The sequence below is a fragment of the Salvia miltiorrhiza genome, chromosome 2 (genome assembly GCF_028751815.1).
Source record: "Salvia miltiorrhiza cultivar Shanhuang (shh) chromosome 2, IMPLAD_Smil_shh, whole genome shotgun sequence".
NCBI classification, from domain to species: domain Eukaryota; kingdom Viridiplantae; phylum Streptophyta; class Magnoliopsida; order Lamiales; family Lamiaceae; genus Salvia; species Salvia miltiorrhiza.
In genome coordinates this window covers 26,440,950-26,464,459 of record NC_080388.1, presented here as the reverse complement: position 1 = coordinate 26,464,459, position 23,510 = coordinate 26,440,950, and the positions used below count along the sequence as shown (strand labels likewise).

General features: G+C 40.5%; 1 protein-coding gene across 2 annotated transcripts; it reads left to right on the top strand.

Moving 5' to 3' along the window:
• Positions 1–17,830: 17,830 nt before the first annotated feature.
• Positions 17,831–21,553, top strand: LOC131007627 (G-type lectin S-receptor-like serine/threonine-protein kinase At4g27290). 2 transcript variants are annotated; one of them, XM_057934536.1, is made up of 8 exons: positions 17,831–18,444; positions 18,514–19,452; positions 19,542–19,673; positions 19,746–19,882; positions 20,074–20,281; positions 20,519–20,756; positions 20,835–20,985; positions 21,074–21,553. In XM_057934536.1, the coding sequence occupies exons 1-8, from the start codon at positions 18,171–18,173 to the stop codon at positions 21,377–21,379; spliced, it is 2,385 nt and encodes a 794-aa protein (XP_057790519.1). In that variant the 5' UTR covers positions 17,831–18,170; the 3' UTR covers positions 21,380–21,553. The 2 variants fall into 2 exon arrangements, with proteins under 2 accessions (XP_057790519.1, XP_057790518.1); XM_057934535.1 differs by having other exon boundaries at positions 17,874–19,452.
• The last annotated feature ends 1,957 nt before the right edge of the window (positions 21,554–23,510 follow it).

The following is a 23,510-nucleotide window of genomic DNA, read 5'->3' as shown; positions in this document are numbered from 1 at the left end:
AAGGATTCTTGATTAAATATATACTGATATAAAAAGTGCATTGGGCACAAAATATTGATTGCCTATTATATCCATATTACATATTTTATTTTAAGGATAATTTTATAAATTATATAGTATTATATATTTATAAAAATATATTAACTCATTGGATATTACTCTAAATTTATTTGATATATATATATAGGGGATGACTAAAATAAAAACACTTCTTAAAATATAAAATATAAACAATTTTCAGCCCTTAGATCATCAAGATCTACGGTTGATTCGTAACCCTGTTGGATGAATTCGTGGTCCTGAGTTCGAATCCCAAAGGTAGCAAAAATTTATTTTTTACAATTCGTAACCATGTTGGATGAATTCATATGTGTGATGAGGAGTGAGGATCCCATCAGCCATCCTACCCTAAGCAAGGACAGCGGCGCCGACTTAGTCCTGGAACATACTCGACTTAAGAAGCATGAATACGCCACACGATCGTCGAAATAATACAGCGGCGACGACTAATGTCGGCGCAGACTAAGAAAGAAGCTGGTTTAAACTCCAGGCCCACTCGGATTGAAAGAAGCAAGGCCATATCATATAAAATAGAGATAACGGCGCCGACGAATGTCTGCGCAGACTAGAGAAGACAGCGCGGCATTAAAGCGACATCCGGAGAAGACCCAGGGAAAGAAACAAGCCCAAGAAGATTCAGCGCAGAAAAGGAATGGAAACAACCAGCAGTGAAAGCTTGGAAAGAGCACGTGTTCAACGAAAAGCTGCAAAGTAGTTAGAGAGTTTGTTAGAGGAAAGAGAATCGTTCACGTACGCCGCATGTGGAGTACGTGAACGACGTGTAAAGACCCTTTTACCCTTCGCCCTAATGTAATCCTATAAATATACCTTGTAACTCATTATATAGAACACGCAATTTTATCTCAAGAAATCTCATCTGCAAGTTTTCAAGCAAACTCTCTTTCACACTGCGATACAGGGTATTCCGATCTCCTTTTCCGGCTAGTTTAGATAGGTTTGAACGTTAGACTTCACCAACTGGCGCCGTCTGTGGGAAACCTGGGCTAAGGCGTGAGATTTGAGAGAGTGTCTGAGTGTTCTTATCCATGCTTGGGTTAGATCTGTTCATCCTGGCGTAAATCAAAGGGAAGAAGGGGGGTTTCGTTACCAAGCCTGCGTTTATGCCTATGTTTTTCACCACATCTGAGGGTTATACGCAGAAGGGGACGGAATAATCAAGTGATTTGTGCATAAATGTTTAACATGGTTTATTTTGCGTTTATAATTGATGAGATGTATGTTTGCTGTTTGTATCGGCAATCCACTGGGATTTTCGGGATCTTGTTGGCCTCTGCCACCTTGCATGAATAAAGGGGAAATAACAGGGGAAGGAGACGGTTTATTCAAATATTTGTTGGGAACTGTGCCATTTTTGAATTTTTCTTTGGGAACTGTGCTATTTTTGAATTTTTGAACTTTTCTATCCATGCCGTGCATTAATTTTACTTGCTTAATTTTGATGCGTGCCCGTTGCGGGTCGAGAGAGGTAATTTCCTTTCCGTGTTTTTGATGTTTCGCTGTTTATCTTGGCTAACTTTTGTGCTTTTCCGAGAGCATTTTCTACCGGAGAGGACCTTCCGTTGCGGAAATGTCCTTTACCTAATTATGAACGACGGGAACTTTGTTTCACCTTTTTCTGGGTTTATTTCCTAGAAGAGGAGGATGTTCATCTCAGAAGAACTTCAAAGAGGATTTCTATAAATTCCTTTCTATCTATGGATTTCCGTACATTTAATCGAGAATCGTTCCATGGGCCGAAGTTCGTGGGTTTTTCTGGGGCTTATCTTTTATTATTGGAATACTTATAGGCCCACCTACCGCCGATATAACACAGCGACATCTGCGCAGCCCGCCTGCGCCGGTATACTTCTCCAACCTTGACTCATTATTTCTTATTTTACTGCGATACAGTGAACAGGTACTTCACAATGGCAACTCATGAACACTGCAAGGATCTAAACAAGGATTTCGAGGCCGCTGCAGGGAACACATCTGCCAAACCTACTGACAACACATCGACTAAGGGAGTCGACTTGAGTGGGCTTACTCCGCCGGGTTTCACTACGATCAACAACATGATCCCTGGTTCTGTACAATCTAATATGGGAACAGCTATGCCCGCCGCGGCTACTATCACTACAGCACCAGGGCCAACCAATGTCCCTATCACTGACCAAGTTTTGGCTATGCTCAACTATGCGACTATTCGCTCTTTAATGGGTATTACTCAGCCAGCTGCCTCACCAGAGGGAATCATAACTGCTCAGAAAGCAGCAACTGCGCCTGCGCAGGCAGGGGGAGGAGAGACAGCGATGGCCGCTCAGACAGGAATAGACAGAGGAGAAGAAGGAGGAAAGAACAAGCGGAAGTTTATTACGAACAGTGTCCAGATCGAAGATGTGACTGATTCAACCAGCGGGACTACTCCGCAGCGCAGCTTGGGAGCACACAAGGACAATGACAGGCTGAAGAAAAAAGTATCTTTCCTCCGAGACCAGTTGAAAAGTCTGGAGACAGAACTCAGGGAGCACGATCATAACACGGAGGTGAACAAATCCCCCGACCAACACGGGCCGAGACTTGAAGAGCCCCGGAGGGAGCTCCTTAAAAGAAGTCGGCGCAGGCCGAATGATACCATATTCACAAGAGACCGGGAGGGACACCACTCTGACATCCCTATATCGACACCTGCCCACAAGAGCCCTTTCTCGGAGGAAATATTGTTGGAACCCCTACCAGCAAATTACCGCCCTATCTCACTGGATTATGATGGCACCACCGATCCGGAGGTGCATATAGCCCGTTTCGAGGGGCTGGCCGCGCTACAACAATATGGGGAGGGAATCAAATGCAGGATCTTCGCCACAACTCTATCGGGCATGGCCCAGCGATGGTTCCACAACCTGAGAAATAATTCTATACACTCATACGATGATCTTCACCTCATGTTCATGAGACAGTTTGCCAGCGCAAAGCGGGTTGGGAAAACACCCATTTCCTTGATGGACATCAGGCAGGAACCACAAGAAACGCTTCGTGAATATGTGGCACGATTCAACACAATCGCGTTAGACATACCAAACGCAGAATCTCAGATTAAGTGGTACGCTTTCGCTAGAGGGTTAAAACAAGGCCCACTCTTTGAGGCACTCCAGATCAAGCCGCCCACCAGTTTCGAAGACATCATGACAATAATACCGGGATACCTTCAGTTGGAAGACGCTAAAATGGTAAGAAAGGCAGAGGTCGATAAGCTCAAACCTAAGAAGCAAGACAGCGCAGACGCTGGAGAAAAATACATCCCGAGGAATCCCTACCGAGGTCTACCTCCAAGAATCCCAACGATGGCCATTGAAGCCGGAACAGGTTCATTAATCACGGCGCAGACAGAGAAGAGGGAAGAGCGTGGTGGTTACCGAGATGATTTGCAAAATCCGACTCAATGGAATCGTCACATAGACGAAATTTTCCATCAGATCAAAGAAGAGAATTATTTCAAAGCCCCAAAAGATTACCAACCCGGAGCCCCAGCCCCAGGCAGGAATAATTTGTTATGTGAATATCACAACCGCTATGGTCATCTCACCCGCGAATGCGGACATTTGAAGCATCAGCTGGAAATCTTGGTCAGGAAGGGGTTCCTGGATCGATACATAGCAAGACCGCGAGGCGCATATAGAGAGAACCGCTACGATGAGCGCAGACAAGACAGGGAGGATGAGCGGCGCCGGCGGGATGACACCCGCTGCGACCATGATGACAGAGAGATAAGACACAGACATGAGGAGAGAAGGGAAAAAAGAGATCATAGATGAGATAGTCAAGATAGACACAACCCCGCAAATCATGTTCAATATGACAGAAAAGTGCACATGATCACAGGAGAAAATCATATACCAACATCTAACAGGGCCAAAAAGCAATTAGCCCGCACAGTCAAATCCGGATACTACGACCACTCTGTCATGACAGTCAACACTGCGCCTGATGAACCCACAATATCTTTTGGCCCAAAGGATGCTAGGCCTTTATTCTATCCTCACGACGACGCCTTGGTATTTTCCGCCAACGTAGCGAATGTGCTGATACATCGCATCTTTGTTGATTCAGGCAGCGCCGTCAACATCTTATACCTGGAATGCTGGCAAGCAATGGGTTTAGAGGCTAAATTAGAGCCTGCTGTGGCCCCTCTTTATGGGTTTTCAGGGGAATCAGTCCTACCGGTGGGAACAATTGAACTGCCAATGACGATAGGGCAACCAAGGAATAAAAAGACTCGGATGGTCAAGTTCTTAGTCATCGACGCACCGAAACCCTCTTACAACATGATCTTTGGGAGACCGGCGCTGAACTCTTTTAAAGCAATCATTTCTACTCTTTACTTGAAGATGAAGTTCCCCTTGGAAGGGGGCAAAATTGGTGAGGTGTGGGGAGACCAGGCTATGTCGAAGAAATGCCACGTACAAGTATTAACTCAATACTCCGGACAAAAACGGGAAAGGTCAGTACACCAAGCAGAGACAAGCAAGAAGGGAAAAATTGGAGTGATCACGGCTTTAGAGCCCAAGCGGAGAGAGATCGCAGAGCTGCAAGGGGGAAATGATAAAATACCTATCGTCACCACCAATGATACGTGCATGGTTATTGAGCTTTTCACGGATAATGAGGGATTTACTACCAAAATCGGGGCACATATGGAACTAGAGTTGCAAAGAAAGGTAATAGCTTGCCTGCGCAGAAACGCTGACGTATTCGCGTTCACTACGGCGGACCTGAAGGGAATTGACAGAGAGCTAGTCGAGCATCGTTTGAACGTGGATCCCACGATCAAGCCAGTAAAGCAAAAGATGAGACACTTCGGTACTGAAAAGGACGCTGTTATTCGAGAGCAGATAAAGGCGTTGTTAGAGGCTGGGCATATCGTAGAAGTGCAATACCCGGACTGGGTGTCAAACGCTGTTATGGTGGAAAAGAAGGCTAAGACTTGGAGGATGTGTGTGGACTACCGGGACCTCAATGCAGCCTGTCCAAAGGATTGTTACCCGTTGCCACGGATTGATCAGTTAGTAGATGCAACGTCAGGGTGCGAACTCTTATCAATGATGGATGCTTACCAAGGGTACCATCAGGTTAAGATGTACATGAACGATGTTATTAAAACAGCATTCGCAGTCTGCGCAGGGATCTTCGCATATGTGAGTATGCCATTTGGACTAAAAAATACGGGGGCTACCTACCAGAAGATGATGGACAAAATCTTCAAAGATCAATTGAAAGAGAATGTGTCGGTCTATGTAGATGACATGCTGGTACGCAGCGCTGAAGCACGCACACATGCGGACGACTTGGAGGAAATCTTCTCGGTGATACGAAGACACAAGCTCATGCTCAATTCGGCCAAATGTACTTTCGGGGTGCAGTCGGGAAAATTCCTGGGATACAAGGTTACGCCTGAGGGGATAGAAGTGAATGCAGACAAGGTTAGAGCTATTATTGACATGACAGCGCCGCGGAACATCAAAGAAATACAAACACTGAACGGACGAATAACTGCACTAAGTCGGTTCATATCAAGGTCGGCAGAAAGAAGTCTGCCCTTCTTCAAAATTTTGAGAAAGAGAAGTCGATCCGAGTGGAGTAGCGAGTGCCAGCAAGCCTTTGAGGACCTCAAGGAATATCTCAAAGGACTACCCGTCCTGACCAAGCCGATACCGGGGGAACCACTATATCTATACACTTCGGTGGGGGTAGAATCTTTGAGCGCTAAGCTAGTGCGGGAGGAAGGGGGTATGCAGAAGCCAGTTTACTTTGTGAGCAAAATCATCCAAGGAGCGGAGATCAGATACACCGCAGCGGAGAAAACAGCTTACGCTATCATGATCACGGCGAGAAAGTTGCGCCCATACTTTTTATCACACAAAGTTATCGTCAAAACAGCGCTGCCTTTTCAACAAATTCTGGGGAGGCCAGACCTCGCAGGAAGAATGGTAAAATGGGCCATTGAGCTGGGCGAATATGACGTGACGTTCGAACCGCGTACAACCATTAAAGCACAGGCCCTGGCTGACTTCATTCAAGAGACCACGAGATGGCCGTTGCGAGGACCATGGACGGCGCAGGTCGACGGCTCCGTCACCAAAGAGGGGTGCGGAGTCGGAATATACATTGAATCGCCAGAGGATGGAGCCTACCAGTTTGCGATCAAGTTCGAGGACAAGCTGTCGAATAATGAGACAGAATATGAGGCAGTGATAAGGGCCGCCCACATCTTGAAGGAGCTTAGAGCAGACACAGCAATAATCAAGACTGATTCACAACTAGTAGCCCAGCAGCTGAGAGGTGAATGTGAGGTTCGCGACGACAGAATGAGAGCTTATTATGATCAGATGCAACAACTCAAGAAAAAATTTGAAGAACTGGAAATAGTACAAGTACCCCGAGAGGAAAATCGAAGGGCTGATTTACTAGCAAGGATGGCCAGCGCCGTCGAACAATCATGGAATGATGAAATCACGCTCTTATTTGAGCCAAAGAAGAGCCCGGAGGTTCAAGTCTGCGCAGTCGAAGTGGGGAATGATTGGCGAGCCCCAATTATCCATTTCTTACGCACAGGGGCAAAGAATGGAGGGAGATACAACAAAGTATGCTAGATATGAGAATTTTTGCTTGATCAGTAACCAGCTTTATAAGAGATCTTTCACAAATCCGTTCCTTAAATGTTTATCATCGGAAGAGGCAGAGTTCGCTCTAAAGGAAATCCATCAGGGATGCTGTGGAAACCACGCAGGATACAAAGATTTGACCAGAAAAATCATCAGAGCAGGTTTTTACTGGCCTGGCATCGACAGGGATACCAAAGCTTATGTAAAGAAGTGCGAACCTTGCCAAAGACATGCGCCAAGAATTAACGTCCCAGGGGAAGAAATGGGGGTAATGTACTCGGCATATCCTTTCGACAAATGGGGAATTGATATCGTGGGTAAACTGCCAACGGCACCGGGAGGAAAATGTTTCTTGATAGTGGCAATAGACTATTTCTCGAAATGGGTGGAAGCAGAGGCTGTAACAAGGGTGGATGAGGCCACCATCGAAAAGTTCATCTGGAAAAACATCTGTTGCAGATACGGGGTGCCCAGAGTTCTAATATCAGATAATGGAGCACAGTTCACTAGTCAAAAAATCGAGGATTTTTGTTCAAGGATGGACATCGAGCAAAGATTTGTCTCAGTAGCCCATCCCCAAGCCAATGGTCAGGTCGAGCTGGCTAACCGCACTATCTGTGAGGGAATCAAGAAAAGACTGGAAAGAAGTAGAGGACGATGGGCAGAGGAATTGGACACGGTCCTGTGGGCGCTGCGTACCAGTCCTAAAACAGCCACAGGAGAAGCCTCGTTCACTTTGGTTTATGGTTCAAATGCGGTCATTCTAGTAGAAGTAAGGTTAGAATCACATCGAATTTGTACATATGATCCGGCGCAGAATGAAGAACTGAGCAGGCTTGAGCTGGACCTCATAGATCTAAAGCGAGAAGAAGCCCAGGTCAAGGCTGCCAAGTACAAAAGTATTATTAAAGCGGGGTATGACAAGAAGGTCAAGCAGCGCCGATTCCAGAAGGGCGATCTAGTACTCAAGCGCGCGGATGCTCTGAAAGCTACCGGGAAGTTCGAAGCTAACTGGGAGGGACCATATATCATCACCGAAGTCTTAAGAGGCGGAGCCTATCATTTGTCTGATCAAGAGGGGAGAGCTCTCGTGAGGCCGTGGAACATCAATCACCTCAAGAAATTCTATGTGTGAATCTCATTCATGTCCTATCATTATGTAGACCAGATACTCTTTTTCCCCACAGGGGTTTTAATGAGGTCTGGGGCCATGGTCGTCATCAATAAAGATCTATGGTTTTAGGGGAAATTCGCTTCTTATATTTTCCTCAACATAATTTACAACACAGGTTAAGAAGACGGCGCAGACACAAATTCAAGGCATAAATTGCACAAATTCAATGCATTAATTGCAAAATTCAAGGCATTAATTGCAAAATTCAAGGCATAAATTGCACAAATTCAAGGCATAAATTGCACGACGAGGGCATTAATTGCACAAATTCAAGGCATTAATTGCAAAATTCAAGGCATAAATTGCACAATTCAATGCATAAATTGCACAAATTCAAGGCATTAATTGCACAATTCAAGGCATAAATTGCACGACGAGGGCATTAATTGCATAATTCAAGGCATTAATTGCATAATTCAAGGCATAAATTGCACGACGAGGGCATTAATTGCACAAATTCAAGGCATTAATTGCAAAATTCAAGGCATAAATTGCACAATTCAAGGCATAAATTGCACAAATTCAAGGCATTAATTGCATAATTCAAGGCATAAATTGCATAAATTCAAAGTATAGATTACACAACGAGGGCATTAATTGCACAAATTCACGGCATAAATTACACGACGAGGGCATTAATCACACAAGTTCAAAGCATAGATCGCATGAGGAAGTCATTATTGGCAAGAGCTTATCTGCGCCGCCGCTGCCAATTTCACTCAAAACATCATTCATAAGATTCAAGACGATTGATCACGAGTAAGAATATAGGACATGACCACAAAAGCATTGATCGCAGAATAAGGGCATAAATTGCGAAAACAAAGAATTATGATGATCTAAGAGACGCAGATGATAACTTCAAGTCGGCGCTGATTGACATGATAAAGCGATCGCTCAGTCGGAACCCCCTTATCAAAATAGAAAGCACAAATACGCTCCAACACATGAAGCATTAATAAAGAATGCAACCATAGTTTTACTAAGTCCAATCTCAACACATTTGCCTACGACAACAACGGGAAAAATGCGAAATAGTGACCAGCGTCTGCAAATGTTGACCAGCGTTTGCGAATGAATGATGAAGAGATAACAAACGACATATGGGAGCTGGCTCATAGAGGGCATTAATTGCATAAGCCAAGGCATAAATTGCGACGTCTAAGACATTGACTGCACGATACAAGGCGTGAATTGTAAAGTCTAAGGCATTAAATGCATTACGAGGGTACCAATGGTAGCGATTGGGGCATTAACTGCAAAACCTAAAAGACAACGGTCCGGGTCCCCAGTCTGCGCAGACCGAGGTCCCAAGTCTGCGCAGACGAACGCTTTGCCCAAAGAATCAGCCAAAATTTCCATGGTTAAACCACGAGTCCGAATATTCTGACGAGCATGGGGGTGCAGAGCATCAATCAAGAATACTGTCCTAGCTATCATTTGAAGAGTAATCTGATTCGAGAAATATCATTGCACAATAGCAACAGAGAATTTATGAGTAACACACGACATTTACGAAAACACAATGCGAAATAATGAATAGCTACAAAGAAGAAGAAGATACCAAAAGGGAAAGATTCATACAAGAGACAAACAAATTACACCAATTCTTGCCAATTAAAAATCCCAGTACAAATATGCGAAGTTTTCAAGTCCAAAAGCAGAAATGTTCTAGCATCTAAGGGTGGGAAGGCGGAGTTGGGGGCTTCTCCATCTGCATCTCCTCATCCGTGTCACCACCGCTGTCCTTACCGGAAGGTTCGCGCTGCGGAGATTCATGTGCGGAAGAGGTCGGCGCAGCCACGACCACGGGAGCCGGCTCATAGAACACTCTACCACCCGGGTAGTTACCCCGAACTGATCGGATACGAGAACGGATCTTGTCCAGATAAGGCGTCCTAATAAAGGGCCGAGTAGGCAGAGTAGGCGGAGGGTTAGCACCGCGGCCCATCACAAACAAGTTGATGGCCTTGTCTATGATAGGGAACCACCACTCGGGAGTTGGTGGCGAGTCAGCACGGATACCCAAAATTTTTCCAAGAGCATTGGAATCGATGGCGTTCAGCACCGCATCATTTTCACACAAGGCTCTCTGCTCAAGAGAAGCTTGGGTCAAGTTAAGAGTAATCTGGGTAGATTCCTTGACAAGCCATTGCAACGCCGGGGCTGCAGCAGTCAACAACTCGGGGGTTTGTGTGAATGCAATGATGGTCTCTTGCAACATGATACGCAAGAACGCGTGACCCTCCGAAGAAAGAAAATAGCGCAGCCGGTGTTGTTTGATGCCATTCTGGAAGGCCAAGTTCTCTTTCGCCATGATCTCCTGCTTGAGGGCAGCCAACTTCTCCGTATAATCCTGAGCGGCGGCTGCGAGCTCTTTCTCCTTCTCATGATTCACACGCGCTAATTCTCCCTGACCCCGAGCCAGCTCGGTATCAACGGATAACCTCTCAGCCTTCAACTTCTCGTTTTCCTCTCGCAAACGGCGAGTTTCCTCTTCAGCAGTAGTACATCGGGCCAGCGCCGCTAGAAACTCCTTATCTTTGGCCTGGACCTCGCCCTCTGCACGGAGAAGACTTCGAGCAACGGCCAGACATTCAACCCTAGCCTGCGCAGACAATATAACAAAGGAACTTAGGGAACACTCATCTAAAAAACGAAAATAGAATAAGCGAAAATAAGCCCACCGTCTCAATTGTCATCACAAGGCCATCTGCCATTTGCTGGCGGCTCAAGGACTCCCGAGCTTGGAGATCAGCCGGAGCAATCTGGGCGATCATTTAAGACCGACATTCTTCACCGGTCAGATCTCCAAGGGCACGAGGGGCGATGCCCATTCCAAAGGACATTCCAACATCGCAGAGACGGTGAGGAGAAACAGGCATCTGAGCAGAGGAGGTGGCATCCTCTGAGTTCAGTACGACGGTTTCCGGCTGCGCCGAAGGCGTTGTGATTTTCTTTTTCTTCTGCTGAGATTGCTTCTTAGTCGAAGCACCTTTTCGTCTCTTCAGAACCTGAAGATCGCTCTGTTCTATGTTTTCGGTATCCTCATCGCAAAGCTGGAGAGGATCAACCAGGGGGCGTCGAGAGCCGGAAGACCCCGCGGCAATGGCTTGGAAAAAGGGAATACCATACAAATTACATAGATCGATCAAAAAAGGGGAAGGAGGAATTCGCAGTCCCGCATCGACTTGATCGAGCCAGACCGGAATAACATCGGGATTAATGCCCCGATGAGTATCAGGCATATCGGAATCGGGGTTGGCGGGATTCTGGATCCGGATTTTGTAGTCTGTGTCACCAACATCGATACGAAGGACATCCCTTATCATCTTCATGGACCGGGCAGACAGAGTGGACTGGGGAAGTTCAGACCCTAAAGCGGCCATGGATAATGCAAAATTGCGAACAAGGAAACAACACGAGGCGAGAAAGGGGAAGGAAAGGGGACGAAGAAACCGCTAAAAGAAAAAAGTAAAGTATCGCAAAACTAAAGGAGGAAGAGAAGAGGTACCTGGTTAAACCTAGCGACGGGGAAGGCGAGAAGAGGAAGGGGAACGACCGGCGGGGGGAAGGAGAAACTGAAACAGGGAGAAAACACAGAGGAGTGAAGGAGGAAAGAGAAGAAGGAAAAAGAGAGAGAGGACGGACATTTATAGGGGAGGTGGATTCGAAAAGACCGGGAAGGAGGAAAATCATTAGGGCTAAAAACCCAAGGGTCCAGATTGAATCACAAAAATGGCGGTTGAAAAGGGAGGGTGTAGATTGAATCTGGGGCTGCGAAAAGACGCGTACGGGGAATAGCAAAGGTGTCAGTCATTAAATGACAAGACGTCATAGACAGAGGAAAAAACCCTGCGAAGACAAGAAAGCACCAAACGCTCAGTACAATTACAAAAAGAAATTCAAGAACTTTTCACCCCAGAAATATCAAGGAAGCGGCGCCGACCAACGCCTGCGCAGTTTAGAAGAAACCTAAGGAACTAGTGCAGCAACGAAAATTCAAAAAGTTTCTTTTCGTAGACTGGGGGGAGAGTAGCTGATGAGGAATAGGGATTCCATCAGCCATCTTATGGATCGGCGGCGCCGACTCAGGTCCCTTAACATACTCGGCTCAGAAAGCATACCTGACAAATAAGCAGTGCAGATCTAAGGCATCACTGGCTGAGAAAGAAACTGGCCCAAACTCTAAGCACACCTGACTCGGAAGAGCAGAGTCGTGTCACACAACGGTCAAAGCAAAGTAGCGGCGCCGACGAATGTCGGCGCAGACTAGACTAGAGGAAGCCTGATTCCAAGCACAGCTACGAAAATTCAAAGCTCTTTTTTTTCATTTTTTTTTTGGCGCCACCTCCTCTTTTTTTTTCTTTTTTTTTCGTAGCGGTTCTCTCTAAATTTATTTGATATATATATATATATATATATATATATATGGGATGACTAAAATAAAAACACTTCTTAAAATATAAAATATAAACAATTTTCAGCCCTTAGATCATCAAGATCTACGGTTGATTCGTAACCCTATTGGATGAATTCGTGGTCCTGAGTTCGAATCCCAAAGGTAGCAAAAATTTATTTTTTACAATTCGTAACCCTGTTGGATGAATTCATATGTGTTCTCATAAAATTCGTACGTTGAAAAACGTTTTTATTTTTATTTTAAGAAGTATTTTCACGGTAGCCCTTCCATATATATATATATATATATATATATATATATATATATATATATATAGGGGGCCGTTCCAATGAGACCCCCTAATTTTAGTGAGATCTAGGGTACGATCTGGTGCTTTTATTTTATCAATCCTATGGCTGATATTGTATCTGGAAGGTGATTTTTTTTTCGCAGGGTTCGAATCCTTGAGTGAGCAGAATATTTTAAATTTTGTTATTCATCAGTATATACGGCCCTGTTCATCAGTATATATGTCTTATTCATTACGAATTTTTTAAATTTTATTTTTCATCAGTATATACATCTTGTTCATTAGATATACGTTTTGTTCATTAGTATTATATGTCTTATTCATTGTACTCATGTTACACGAAAAATAGGGGGTCTCACTGGAGCGCGCCCCTATATATATATATATATATATATATATAGGGGAGGGCTACCGTGAGAGCACCTCTTAAAATAATAAATAAGAATTAGGAAAAGTGTATGAATTTTACGTAAAACACATATGAATTCGCTGTATAAAGGATATGAATTGCGAAAAATAAATTTTTGCTACCTTTGAGATTCGAACTCAGGACCATGAATTCATCCAACAGGATGATGAATCATCCGTAGATCTTGATGATCTAAGGGTTGAAAATTATTCTTATTTTATAACTTAAGAAATGTACTTATTTTAGTCCTCCCATATATATATAGGGTGGAGTTCTATGGAGACCACTTCTTATATAGAGAATGAAGACCAAATCTTGTGCGTCGATCTTACTTAATCTAACGGTGATCATTCGTCCATTAATTATTGTAATTTTTTCATATTTATTTATTTCCCTAATTACAACTAATCAAATCTTTTATTTATGCTCAAATCTCTCCTTCACTGATCTGTCCCTCTCTCCAAACTCACGCTCTCTCTCTCTCTCTCTCTCCCACACGTTCGTAGAAAATACTAATGAATATACTAATGTTCATTGATATGTTCGTAGAAAAACAAACGAACATACTAATGTTCACATAGAAAATACTAATGAACATACTAATGTTCGTTGCTATGTTCGTAGAAAAATGAATGAACATACTAATGTTCGATGATATATGCGTAGAAAAACAAATGAACAGCAATATGTTCGTAGGAAAATAAATGAACATACTAATGTTCAACTATTACGTTTATTGACGAATGATATCATATCAGAAAAGGAATGGAGTATTTCACGGGATTTCATAAACATACAAAATTAATTTAATATCATGGAATTTTATGGTCCCTTGATTCAGATTCATCCAACGGACATGATGTGGTCTCTATTCTCCATCTAAGTAGGTGGTCTCCATAGAACTCCACCCTATATATATATATATATATATATATATATATATATATAGTATATGTATATATATCTAAATCTCATACTATCATCATCTTAATTTTTCATTCTTGAAACGGAATATATTTATAACCATTCAATAAGAGTGAATTCATTAATTATAACTAATTAAATTAATCCTTCATCTCTACATTAAAAAAGACATTTGTGGTTTCGCTTCACTTTTCTACTAAAGTGCATTTACATTGGTTGTAAACTTTTTCATTAAAAAATGTTGGATAAGAAAAGATGAGAAAATATTATCTTTTCCTCATTTTTTTTAGGGTTATTAGCCTGTAAATACACGAACTTTTTATATTTTCTGAAATTTAACATGACTTTTATTTTTAGCCCACAAATACACGAACTTAACATTTTTTCTGATTTTTGACATCGATAAAAAAAAATCTAATTTACTATTAACGTGAAGGCTGGTATACCATGTCATTCACTCTCTAATCAAAATAATGAATCAAATTACTCTATTCAAGTGCATATATCGTAGTCCACGTCATGTATTCCGGCTTCCACCTCAATAATAAATAGAGTTTTTTCATGTCGATGTCAAAAATCAGAAAAAATACTAAGTTCGTGTATTTGTGGGCTAAAAATAAAAGTCATATTAAATTTCAGAAAATATAAAAAGTTCGTGTATTTACAAGCTAATGACCCTTTTTTTTTATCATGTGTACTAGAGATGAAAATATTGAAAAATATTGGAAATATATTTTTACACCACTACCTAAAGATAATATTAGCCAACATTGAAGATAAAATGAATGAAAATGAGCTGTCCGAGAAAATATTTCACCACTCTTGGAGAAAAATTTCTATTATAGTAATAAACATGTGAAAATTGTGGAAATGGTGAAATTTTTTTTTTCTCGTTTTCCATCAAAGTAAACGCACCATAAAAGAAGAACTATTAGATTCCAAAAATACTACTCCCTTCGTCCACGATATCGTTTCCACTTGGTAGACGGCACGGATTTTAAGAAAATTGTGGATAATATTTGCTAATAGTGATGATATTATTGTGAGTGGAGTTTGGATCACACTATTGTTGTGAGTGGAAGTTTGTGAACCCTACTACTATAAATAGAAGTGGAAACGATATCGTGGACGGACCAAAATGACAAAATAATTAATTCATTAAATATACATTAAAAAATTATCTTTGATTTTATATTAATTATGAAAACAACCGTTTTTCAAATTTTTGGATATTAATTAATTATTATATTTAATACAATTATTCATCTATAATAATTTATTAATGTAAAATTCATGGGCCGTGCACAATAAAAAAAAAATGTGTTTCAATTAGCTAAACTTGTTGTTGCCTGTTACATCTCTTCAATATTCAGAACCATTTAGAGGGTGTTTGATTGAGTTTATAAGCTCTGAGCTTATAAACTCATTCAAAGTGTTTGATAAGATAAACTTTTTTTTTTATTTTTGGGGAAGAGGAGTGGTATGGTTTGAACCCTGGATCTCATTATTCGTAGACAAGAGTTCGCACCGCTTGGTGTCCTCTTGAGGACGGCAAGATAAACTCTTAAAAAGTTTATAAGCTGTAAAATTAAGCTCTAAGAGCTTATAAGCTCCCCAAAAAATAAGTTCAATTACTCTTAACTTATTTTCTAGCAACACTCATTTTACAAAAATAACTTTACTATGATACTTTATTTTCATTATATATCATTCTAATTTCATATTTTCTCGATTTTGTCTCTTTAACAAAATTTTTCTCTCACTAATTAAAAGTTCTATTTCTAACTTATAAGCTCAATCATCCAAACATTTTGACAACTTATAAGATCTTAAGAAATTACATCTTATAAGCTCCAATAGCTTATAAGCTCTTTAAAATAAGCTTAATAAGAAAATAGATGTCTAAGCGGTAAGGAATTAATGCATAAGACCAAAAGTCTTAGTTTGAGTCCCCTGTAGCATGACCTTTAAATTTCTTTATTTAATACTATTAATTTATCAATAAAAAGCAAACAAATGCTAGCTATAAGGATATATTTTACGTATCCAACAAGTGTGGCTGCGATCTCCCTGCGAAAATCCCCTGTTTCTGTTGCAACGAAGTTTCTAGCGCGAGAACACCAAAGCTGAAGACATCTCATCGTGAAATTACGTATTATGTTCCTACTATTCGGTTTGTGTTGCCTCCAGTTTCATTTCCTCCAACTATTCTTGCAAATGTTGAAGTGCGTAAGCCAATCCAGTATCGTGATCTTCACTTGATCTGCCAATTTTTGTTTTTTAGAACACTTCTGTGTGATTTGCTAGATAAAAAATCATAAAATCTATCTCCTTTTTATTTGATTCTAACAATTCTTTTAGAATCTGTGCTTATATTGTAGAAAAGCGTTCCAAAAAGTATTAAGTAGAGACTTGTATTGGTCATGTATTCATAAATCTACATCTTTTCTTCCCCTTGAATGCAGCATCCTAGAAACTTCACTAGATTTCGATGCTGAGCTTTTCCGATACAGAATACTTCATTCATGAACTCATATGTTCATTGAAAGGATGTTCTCGATAGGCATTTCACAGCAATTTAATTTCCTGCCCCTCATCTAGTGTACCCTACCCTAGTACAGAAGTATAGTTAGGCATGTCGAAAAAAAAACATTATTGCTTATCAATTTCTGATTACTTATACTACAGATACAGGGTATTATGGTGGATGAATATGCCAATTCAAGCTCATCTACATTCTGATACGGCTTTACCTTAAAAACTGCTCCAAATCCACCCTCTCCAAGCTTATTGTCGATTGAAAAATCATGAGTAGCTTTAATTATTGTGGATAATTCATAGATTGTCTTAGTTTCCAGCATCTTTAATTTCTGTGAAAAAACCAGGATATTTAGGTTGGCAGACATTGCTGAGCATATCATGTCAATACATTGCATGAATCTTTGAGGCAAGAATCAATCAATTCCACGGCTTGTATTCTCTGTTTAGCATCTGTGCCTGATGAAAATTCTGGGGACATATCATTGCAACAAGGCAAAAGAGGAACTGCATATGATAACCCATCTCAGTCTGCCTACTAAGATGATGCACAAGGCAATTTGTATAATCAATAATCTTTAGCAGCTGATGATCCAGCTTCTTACTTCTCTGATTAAGAATCAGGCTTAGCAGAATTATGCCACCTGCCAACAGCCAATGTCATAATTAGTATTCCTTGTTTTCTTCCTTCTGACTCTGTGGAAATACATATTCAGAGATTATAATATTTTATATATATGGCCACTTAACAAGAAGAAAATAATTTGCAACAGTAAGATCAACTTTCAAGAAACAAATTACAACATTTTAGGCAAAATTAAGATCAAGAAGAATGCAGAATGAACTGCAAAGTTAAGGCATTCCTAAGATTAACCCAAAATGATAAACTTTCATGTGATAAGGAAAGTCTAAAATTTAAGAAATACACAAACTTCACTATTTAGATTGTTTGAATGAATATATACCCAAGACCGAGGAAGCACTCTTCAAGAGTCATTCTTGAGTTACCTTCTCCCAATACCATTTTGGTATAATAATAGCATATGAGACATTTTTTGGCCTTCTTAAGTTTGTTGCAATGCAGTGGCTACATGTCCCCAGAATATTGAATTTACAAATAAGGTACAAACTTGAACTTCAAATCCATGCAATAATAACAGAAACCTTCAAGTGGAGTGTTATTCAGCATATATGCCTAAAATTTCTCTAGTGTTAAATTGTTAAAATTGTGATATTGGATGAAGTCAACTGACGTGTGACTTGTCAGTTTGGTCTTGTGAATGTATAACGAGAAAAGTCGAGGTCTTCTCGTTATGTTGAAAATTGTGTACAGGCTGCATGTGTTACTGGCAGCAATTGTAGACCATTTACCCTAAAAACATCCACACGCTAGTATTATTCATGGGCAGACATAACAAAAAAAGAATTATTCATGGGCCCAAACATACTCATCCACCAGTTTACTCTTGGATTTTAATATGACAATTCCTCGACTCAAAAATAGGCATCCACAAAATATCACTCTTGTTTATATTAATTACAACTATTTGTCTTATATATTTTCAAAACTAGTATGAATATTCATGTAATGTAAAGAAAATCTTTCTAGATATTAGGTTAGACAAATCTTAAATTGAGATAGCAAACAAACCCGCCCTTCTCATTTGCTAGTTGTGAGCCAACCAGAAGAAATGAATATGATATGCAGCAGTAGATTCTCTCTCTGTCTGTTTCTATTCACAACCTCCTTTTTCTACGCGCACACAATAGACACCATTGATACTTCCCAAATAGTGAGCGATGCCCGTGACGACACCCTCATCTCATCAAGCGGAACCTTTGCATTGGGGTTTTACAGCCCAGAGAACTCCAACAATCGCTACGTCGGCATATGGTACAACAAAATCAAAGACAAGACGGTGGTGTGGGTCGCCAACAGAGACGATCCACTCACCGATAGATCTGGTACGCTCAGAGTCATTGAGCCGGGCCGTCTGCTTCTTCTCAATGCTAAGAATGCTACTATTTGGGCAGCTAATGTATCAAGCAGCAGCGTGCACACTCCGATTGCACGTTTACTTGACTCTGGAAACCTCATTCTCACTGATGCAAACGATGACAAGAATTTCATCTGGCAGAGCTTCGACTATCCAACCGACACTCACTTACCAGGGATGAAGCTTGGTAGGAACTTTGTGAGTGGCCATGAAGTCTACATCTCGTCAGCAAAGAGCAACGATGATCCGGCAACGGGAGGTTTTACGTATCACTGTGATCCTACTGGTTATCCACAGAACGTGATCAAAGCAGGTGCTTCCTTCCGGTATAAATCAGGGCCGTGGAATGGTGTCCGCTTCAGCGGCAGCCACAACTTAATGAAAAACACCCTCTTCACGTTTGGGGTGGTGATGAACAAGAATGAGGTTTACTATTACTACCAGCTCCTCAACGACTCCGTATATACGAGGTTGACGCTGAGCGAGAATGGTGCTGGACAGAGGTGGCGTTGGTCTACTCAAACCCAAAACTGGATGCTTTATCTTACTTTTCCAATAGATAACTGTGATATTTATAAAGTGTGCGGTGCACATGGTGTTTGTAGTGCTGCTACTTCGCCCGACTGCTCCTGTTTGAATAAATTTAAGCCTAGTAATCCTCAAGGTTGGGATGGAGGTGATTTTTCTGATGGATGCATTCGAAGAACTCCGTTGAACTGCGAAGACGGCGATGTTTTTCTTAAGTACTCTGGAATCAAATTGCCAGACTCGGTGGGTTCCTGGTACAATGCAAGCATGAATCTTGAAGAATGCAAGGTAGCATGCGCCATAAATTGCTCGTGTACAGCGTATGCAAGTCTAAATATAAGCAACGGTGAAAGTGGATGTCTACTGTGGTTCGGTGACCTTGTCAACATGAGACAGCAGATTACTCCAGGACTAGATATCCACATTAGAATGGCTAAATCTGAATTAGGTATGAATTCAATCACAATCCTTGGTTTTTCAGATAAAAAAGATTCTGTCGATGGCATGAAAATAGTGTATTCAATTCTTTCTCCACAGGCTCCGGAAGTAGGAAGCGAGAAATGCTTACAGTGATGTTGTCTGTGGGAATTGGGATTCTGCTGCTAGGCCTGAGCATGTTGCTGTATTACCGGAAACGAAAGAAGCTGAAGCATCAGCAGCAAGAAACGGGTGAGACAGTTTATGAGTTATGAGATGGTTTTCTTCATGTTATCAATAACCTCTTTAATTCTTATTTTCCAGACAAACTGAGGAAATCGGATGAAACTCACGAGGAGCTAGAGCTACCAATGTTTGAATTGTCCACAATGAGCAAAGCTACTGATGGATTTTCACTCAACAATAAGCTTGGAGAGGGTGGATTCGGACCAGTTTTTAAGGTATAGCCATTATCACAATGTATGTCTCTCGTTTAAGATATTATAAAGGTTCAGAAGCTTATAGCTAGAAAGAATGATCCAGTGAGAAAGAATATATGCATACATGTTGAGTTCAGTGAAAATATTTTACTTCTTTCGAGAGATGAGAGATCAGAAACAAAGATTTAGATAACTACATTTATGTACTATAGGGACTGCTAGAGGGACAGGAAATTGCTGTGAAACGACTTTCAACAACTTCCCGTCAAGGAGCACATGAGTTCAAGAATGAAGTAATCTGTATTGCAAAACTTCAGCATCGAAATCTAGTGAAGCTCCTCGGATGTTGCATTCAAGGAGAAGAACGAATGTTGGTTTATGAATACATGACCAACAAAAGCCTCGACATAATACTATTTGGTATGGTTTTCCAGCATTTACCAACGCATCCAGCTCAATGTATTAAATTTTTTTATAGCATAAACATAATAAACACAGATTTAAAGTTGTTAGAACCAAATTAACTGGACGTAAGTTTTGTAAGATCACAAATAACTGTTACATGGTTTACCAACATAAATTGCAGTAAACCTTTATCAAATTCATAAAACAAATAAAAATGCATATATATATAATATTTCCTCACTTATCTGGCAGATCAAGTCAAGAAAACGATACTGGACTGGCCAAGGCGCTTCAACATTATTAATGGTATTGCTCGGGGGCTTATGTATCTCCATCAAGACTCCCGCCTGCGAGTAATCCACAGAGACCTCAAAGCCAGCAATATATTACTGGATTCAGATATGATTCCAAAAATATCAGATTTCGGTCTTGCAAGAACATTTGGAGGGAATGAAACTGGGGCTGACACAAGCCGAGTAGTAGGAACATAGTACGTCTATACTCCTTACAACATCAAAATGCAATTTCTTTGATTTCTATCTAAAATATGGTGAATATTTTCCTGTAGTGGATACATGTCCCCAGAGTATGCAGTAGATGGCATGTTCTCAGTGAAATCAGATGTGTTTAGCTTTGGTGTTCTGGTGCTTGAAATCATAAGTGGTAAGAGAAACAGAGGATTTACTCTGGAGGATCATCGTCACAACCTTCTTGGACATGTAAGTATATTTTACTTTCTTGTGAAAAAAGCAGTCTTTCTTCTATATGGCAAGTATCTTTATATAATATGAGGTAATTATACAACAGGCATGGATGCTTTACAAAGAAGAAAAGTCACTGGAATTAGTGGATTCTTGTGTGGAATATTCAAGCTACTTATCACAAGTTGCACGATCAATCCATGTGGGCCTTTTGTGTGTTCAAGAAGAGAGAGAAGAGAGGCCAAACATGTCTTCAGTGGTACTGATGCTCAACAATGATGGAGTTCTGCCTGAAGCCAAACATCCTGGTTTCTTCACAGCAAGAGATATAATAAGAACTGAAACTTCGGATAACTCGAACACTGCAAGTTCCACTAATACAATGACCGTTTCGCTGCTAGAGGCTCGTTAAACAAACACAAATGTAAATATAACAGATTAGTTTAGTATAATTACAGATTGTGTATACTTCCTTATAAATGAGTAATTCTGCAGACAATTTTTAGTGCACACCCTGTTGTAGAAATTGTGAGTTGAAAGAGAAACAGAGAAGTTGCTTGCAAGAAGGGTTAATATGTTCTTGCTCTGATGTTGTTCCAAGAAGTTAATTATGAAAATTTTCTTAACGATGATTTGAGGTGAATTGGAGAAAGCAATATTTTGCGCAATAAAAGAGATCGACTTTCTTATATTTCCATCCTTCGCGTAGATTGAGCTGATAATGATGCATTCTACAGAATATCAAGATATATATATAAACTTTATAAGACAATTTTTGAAACACTAGCACAGAGTCTGTGCATTGCACACTATCCTTAAAATTCACATTAATATATTGTCAGAGTTGAATACTGTAAATAATTTCACAATATATAGTATTAACATAAAAAAAATGAAAAAAAAAAATACTCCCTCCGTCCACGAAATGAGTACCCATTTGTGGACGGCACGGGTTTTAAGAAATGTATGGAGTGTAGTGTGAATAGTTTAAGGGACCCACTTTTTGAGTGTATTAATTAAATAGATGTGTGGGGTACACTTGCCAAAAAGGGAAATGGGTACTCATTTCGTGGACGGACGAAAAAGGAAATATGGGTACTCATTTCGTGGACGGAGGGAGTATTATTTTCAAGATTAATATTTCTTCCTTCCCAATTCAATATGCCACAAGGCTTGAGTACAAATATTAAGAAATGAATAGTTTATAATAAAAGAGTAGAGGAAAAATAGCTTTTATTAGGATAAATTTGTTAAAAAGTAGGAGAGAAAAATGATGATATTACTACTTTTTAAGTGCAAGAAGAGATAATTTTGTGTGGCCACAATGACACTTGAGGTAAATAATGAGTTGTTTGGCGTGTTTGTTATGTATGATTTTCCATTTTAAGAAGTGAATTATTGAATTGGGACGTCCAAATAAAGAAACACGACCTATTGAATTGGGAATGTGGGAGTATAAAACTCAAGATAGAGTTTTGATTAATATAGCGATGGACGATAAAATCATATAGATTTTTAATGTATATAATGAATATATTGTTGAGTATTTTTGGAATCTTATTCTTCTTCTTTTAATTAGCAGAAAGGTGAAGCGAAATCATAAATATATTTTTTAATTTAACTTTGGAAGATGAAATTGGATATAAATTTTATATAAATTAATCTATAATGATATATTCATGTCAAATTTTTCAAAAAAACTTATAAATTAATATGTTATTCTAAATATATTTTATTGGATAGAGATATTTATTTATAAGTCTTATCAAATAGCTACACACACATATATATCAAATAGATTTAGTGTAATATTTAATTAATTAATATATTAGTTAATTACCCATATTTTATTGGAGTATAATATTTCATTTACAAAATTACCTTAAAATAAAATACGTATAAGGATATAATAGACAATCCATATTTTATGCCAAGACATTTTTTATATTAGTTATAGATGTAAAATATCTCTTCAGTCGTAGAGGTCAAAATCTATTGCTGAAAAATTTGAGACATATGTCACGATTAATTATGCAGACAAATTCTCATGTGCGCTCCGTCTCATGATGCACGCGGATCTTTTGACCCGGATATCATTTGGTTCCAGCATATATTAAAAAAAATATTTTTGCTCTCTCTCTCTCTCTCTCTCTCTCTCTCTCTCTCTCTCTCTCTCTCTCTCTCTCCAACCGTCAACGTCGCCCACAACTTCGGTCGCAAGTCGCCGCGCGTAGCTCCACCCTCTATCTTGCAAGTCGTGCGCCCTCTAGCCGTCGCCACTGCACTACAACAACTTCTCAAGGCTTAAGCCGTCCCCAGTAGCCGCACCGCATCACTTCCTCTCCCCCTCCCCACCAAAATGCTAGTTGTTGCGCCTAGCGCCCTACCGCCTCCTCTCGCGTTGGTTCCGCCTCTGCATAACAGCAAATACGAGGTAAACCAGTACCCGCCTCTCATCGTTGTCGATAAACCTCTATTTCGGCTACCAAGGTTCGAATTCGGGTTTCCAATTGTCGTGGACTCGTGTTGCGAATTCTGTGCAA

Excerpts from the sequence above, each read along its gene's own strand:
- LOC131007627 (XM_057934535.1), top strand. The coding sequence starts at position 18,171 with ATGAATATGATATGCAGCAGTAGATTCTCTCTCTGTCTGTTTCTATTC. Across the intron at positions 19,674-19,745 it reads GCATCAGCAGCAAGAAACGG|ACAAACTGAGGAAATCGGAT; the intron begins GTGAGACAGTTT and ends CTTATTTTCCAG. Across the intron at positions 20,282-20,518 it reads CCTCGACATAATACTATTTG|ATCAAGTCAAGAAAACGATA; the intron begins GTATGGTTTTCC and ends CTTATCTGGCAG.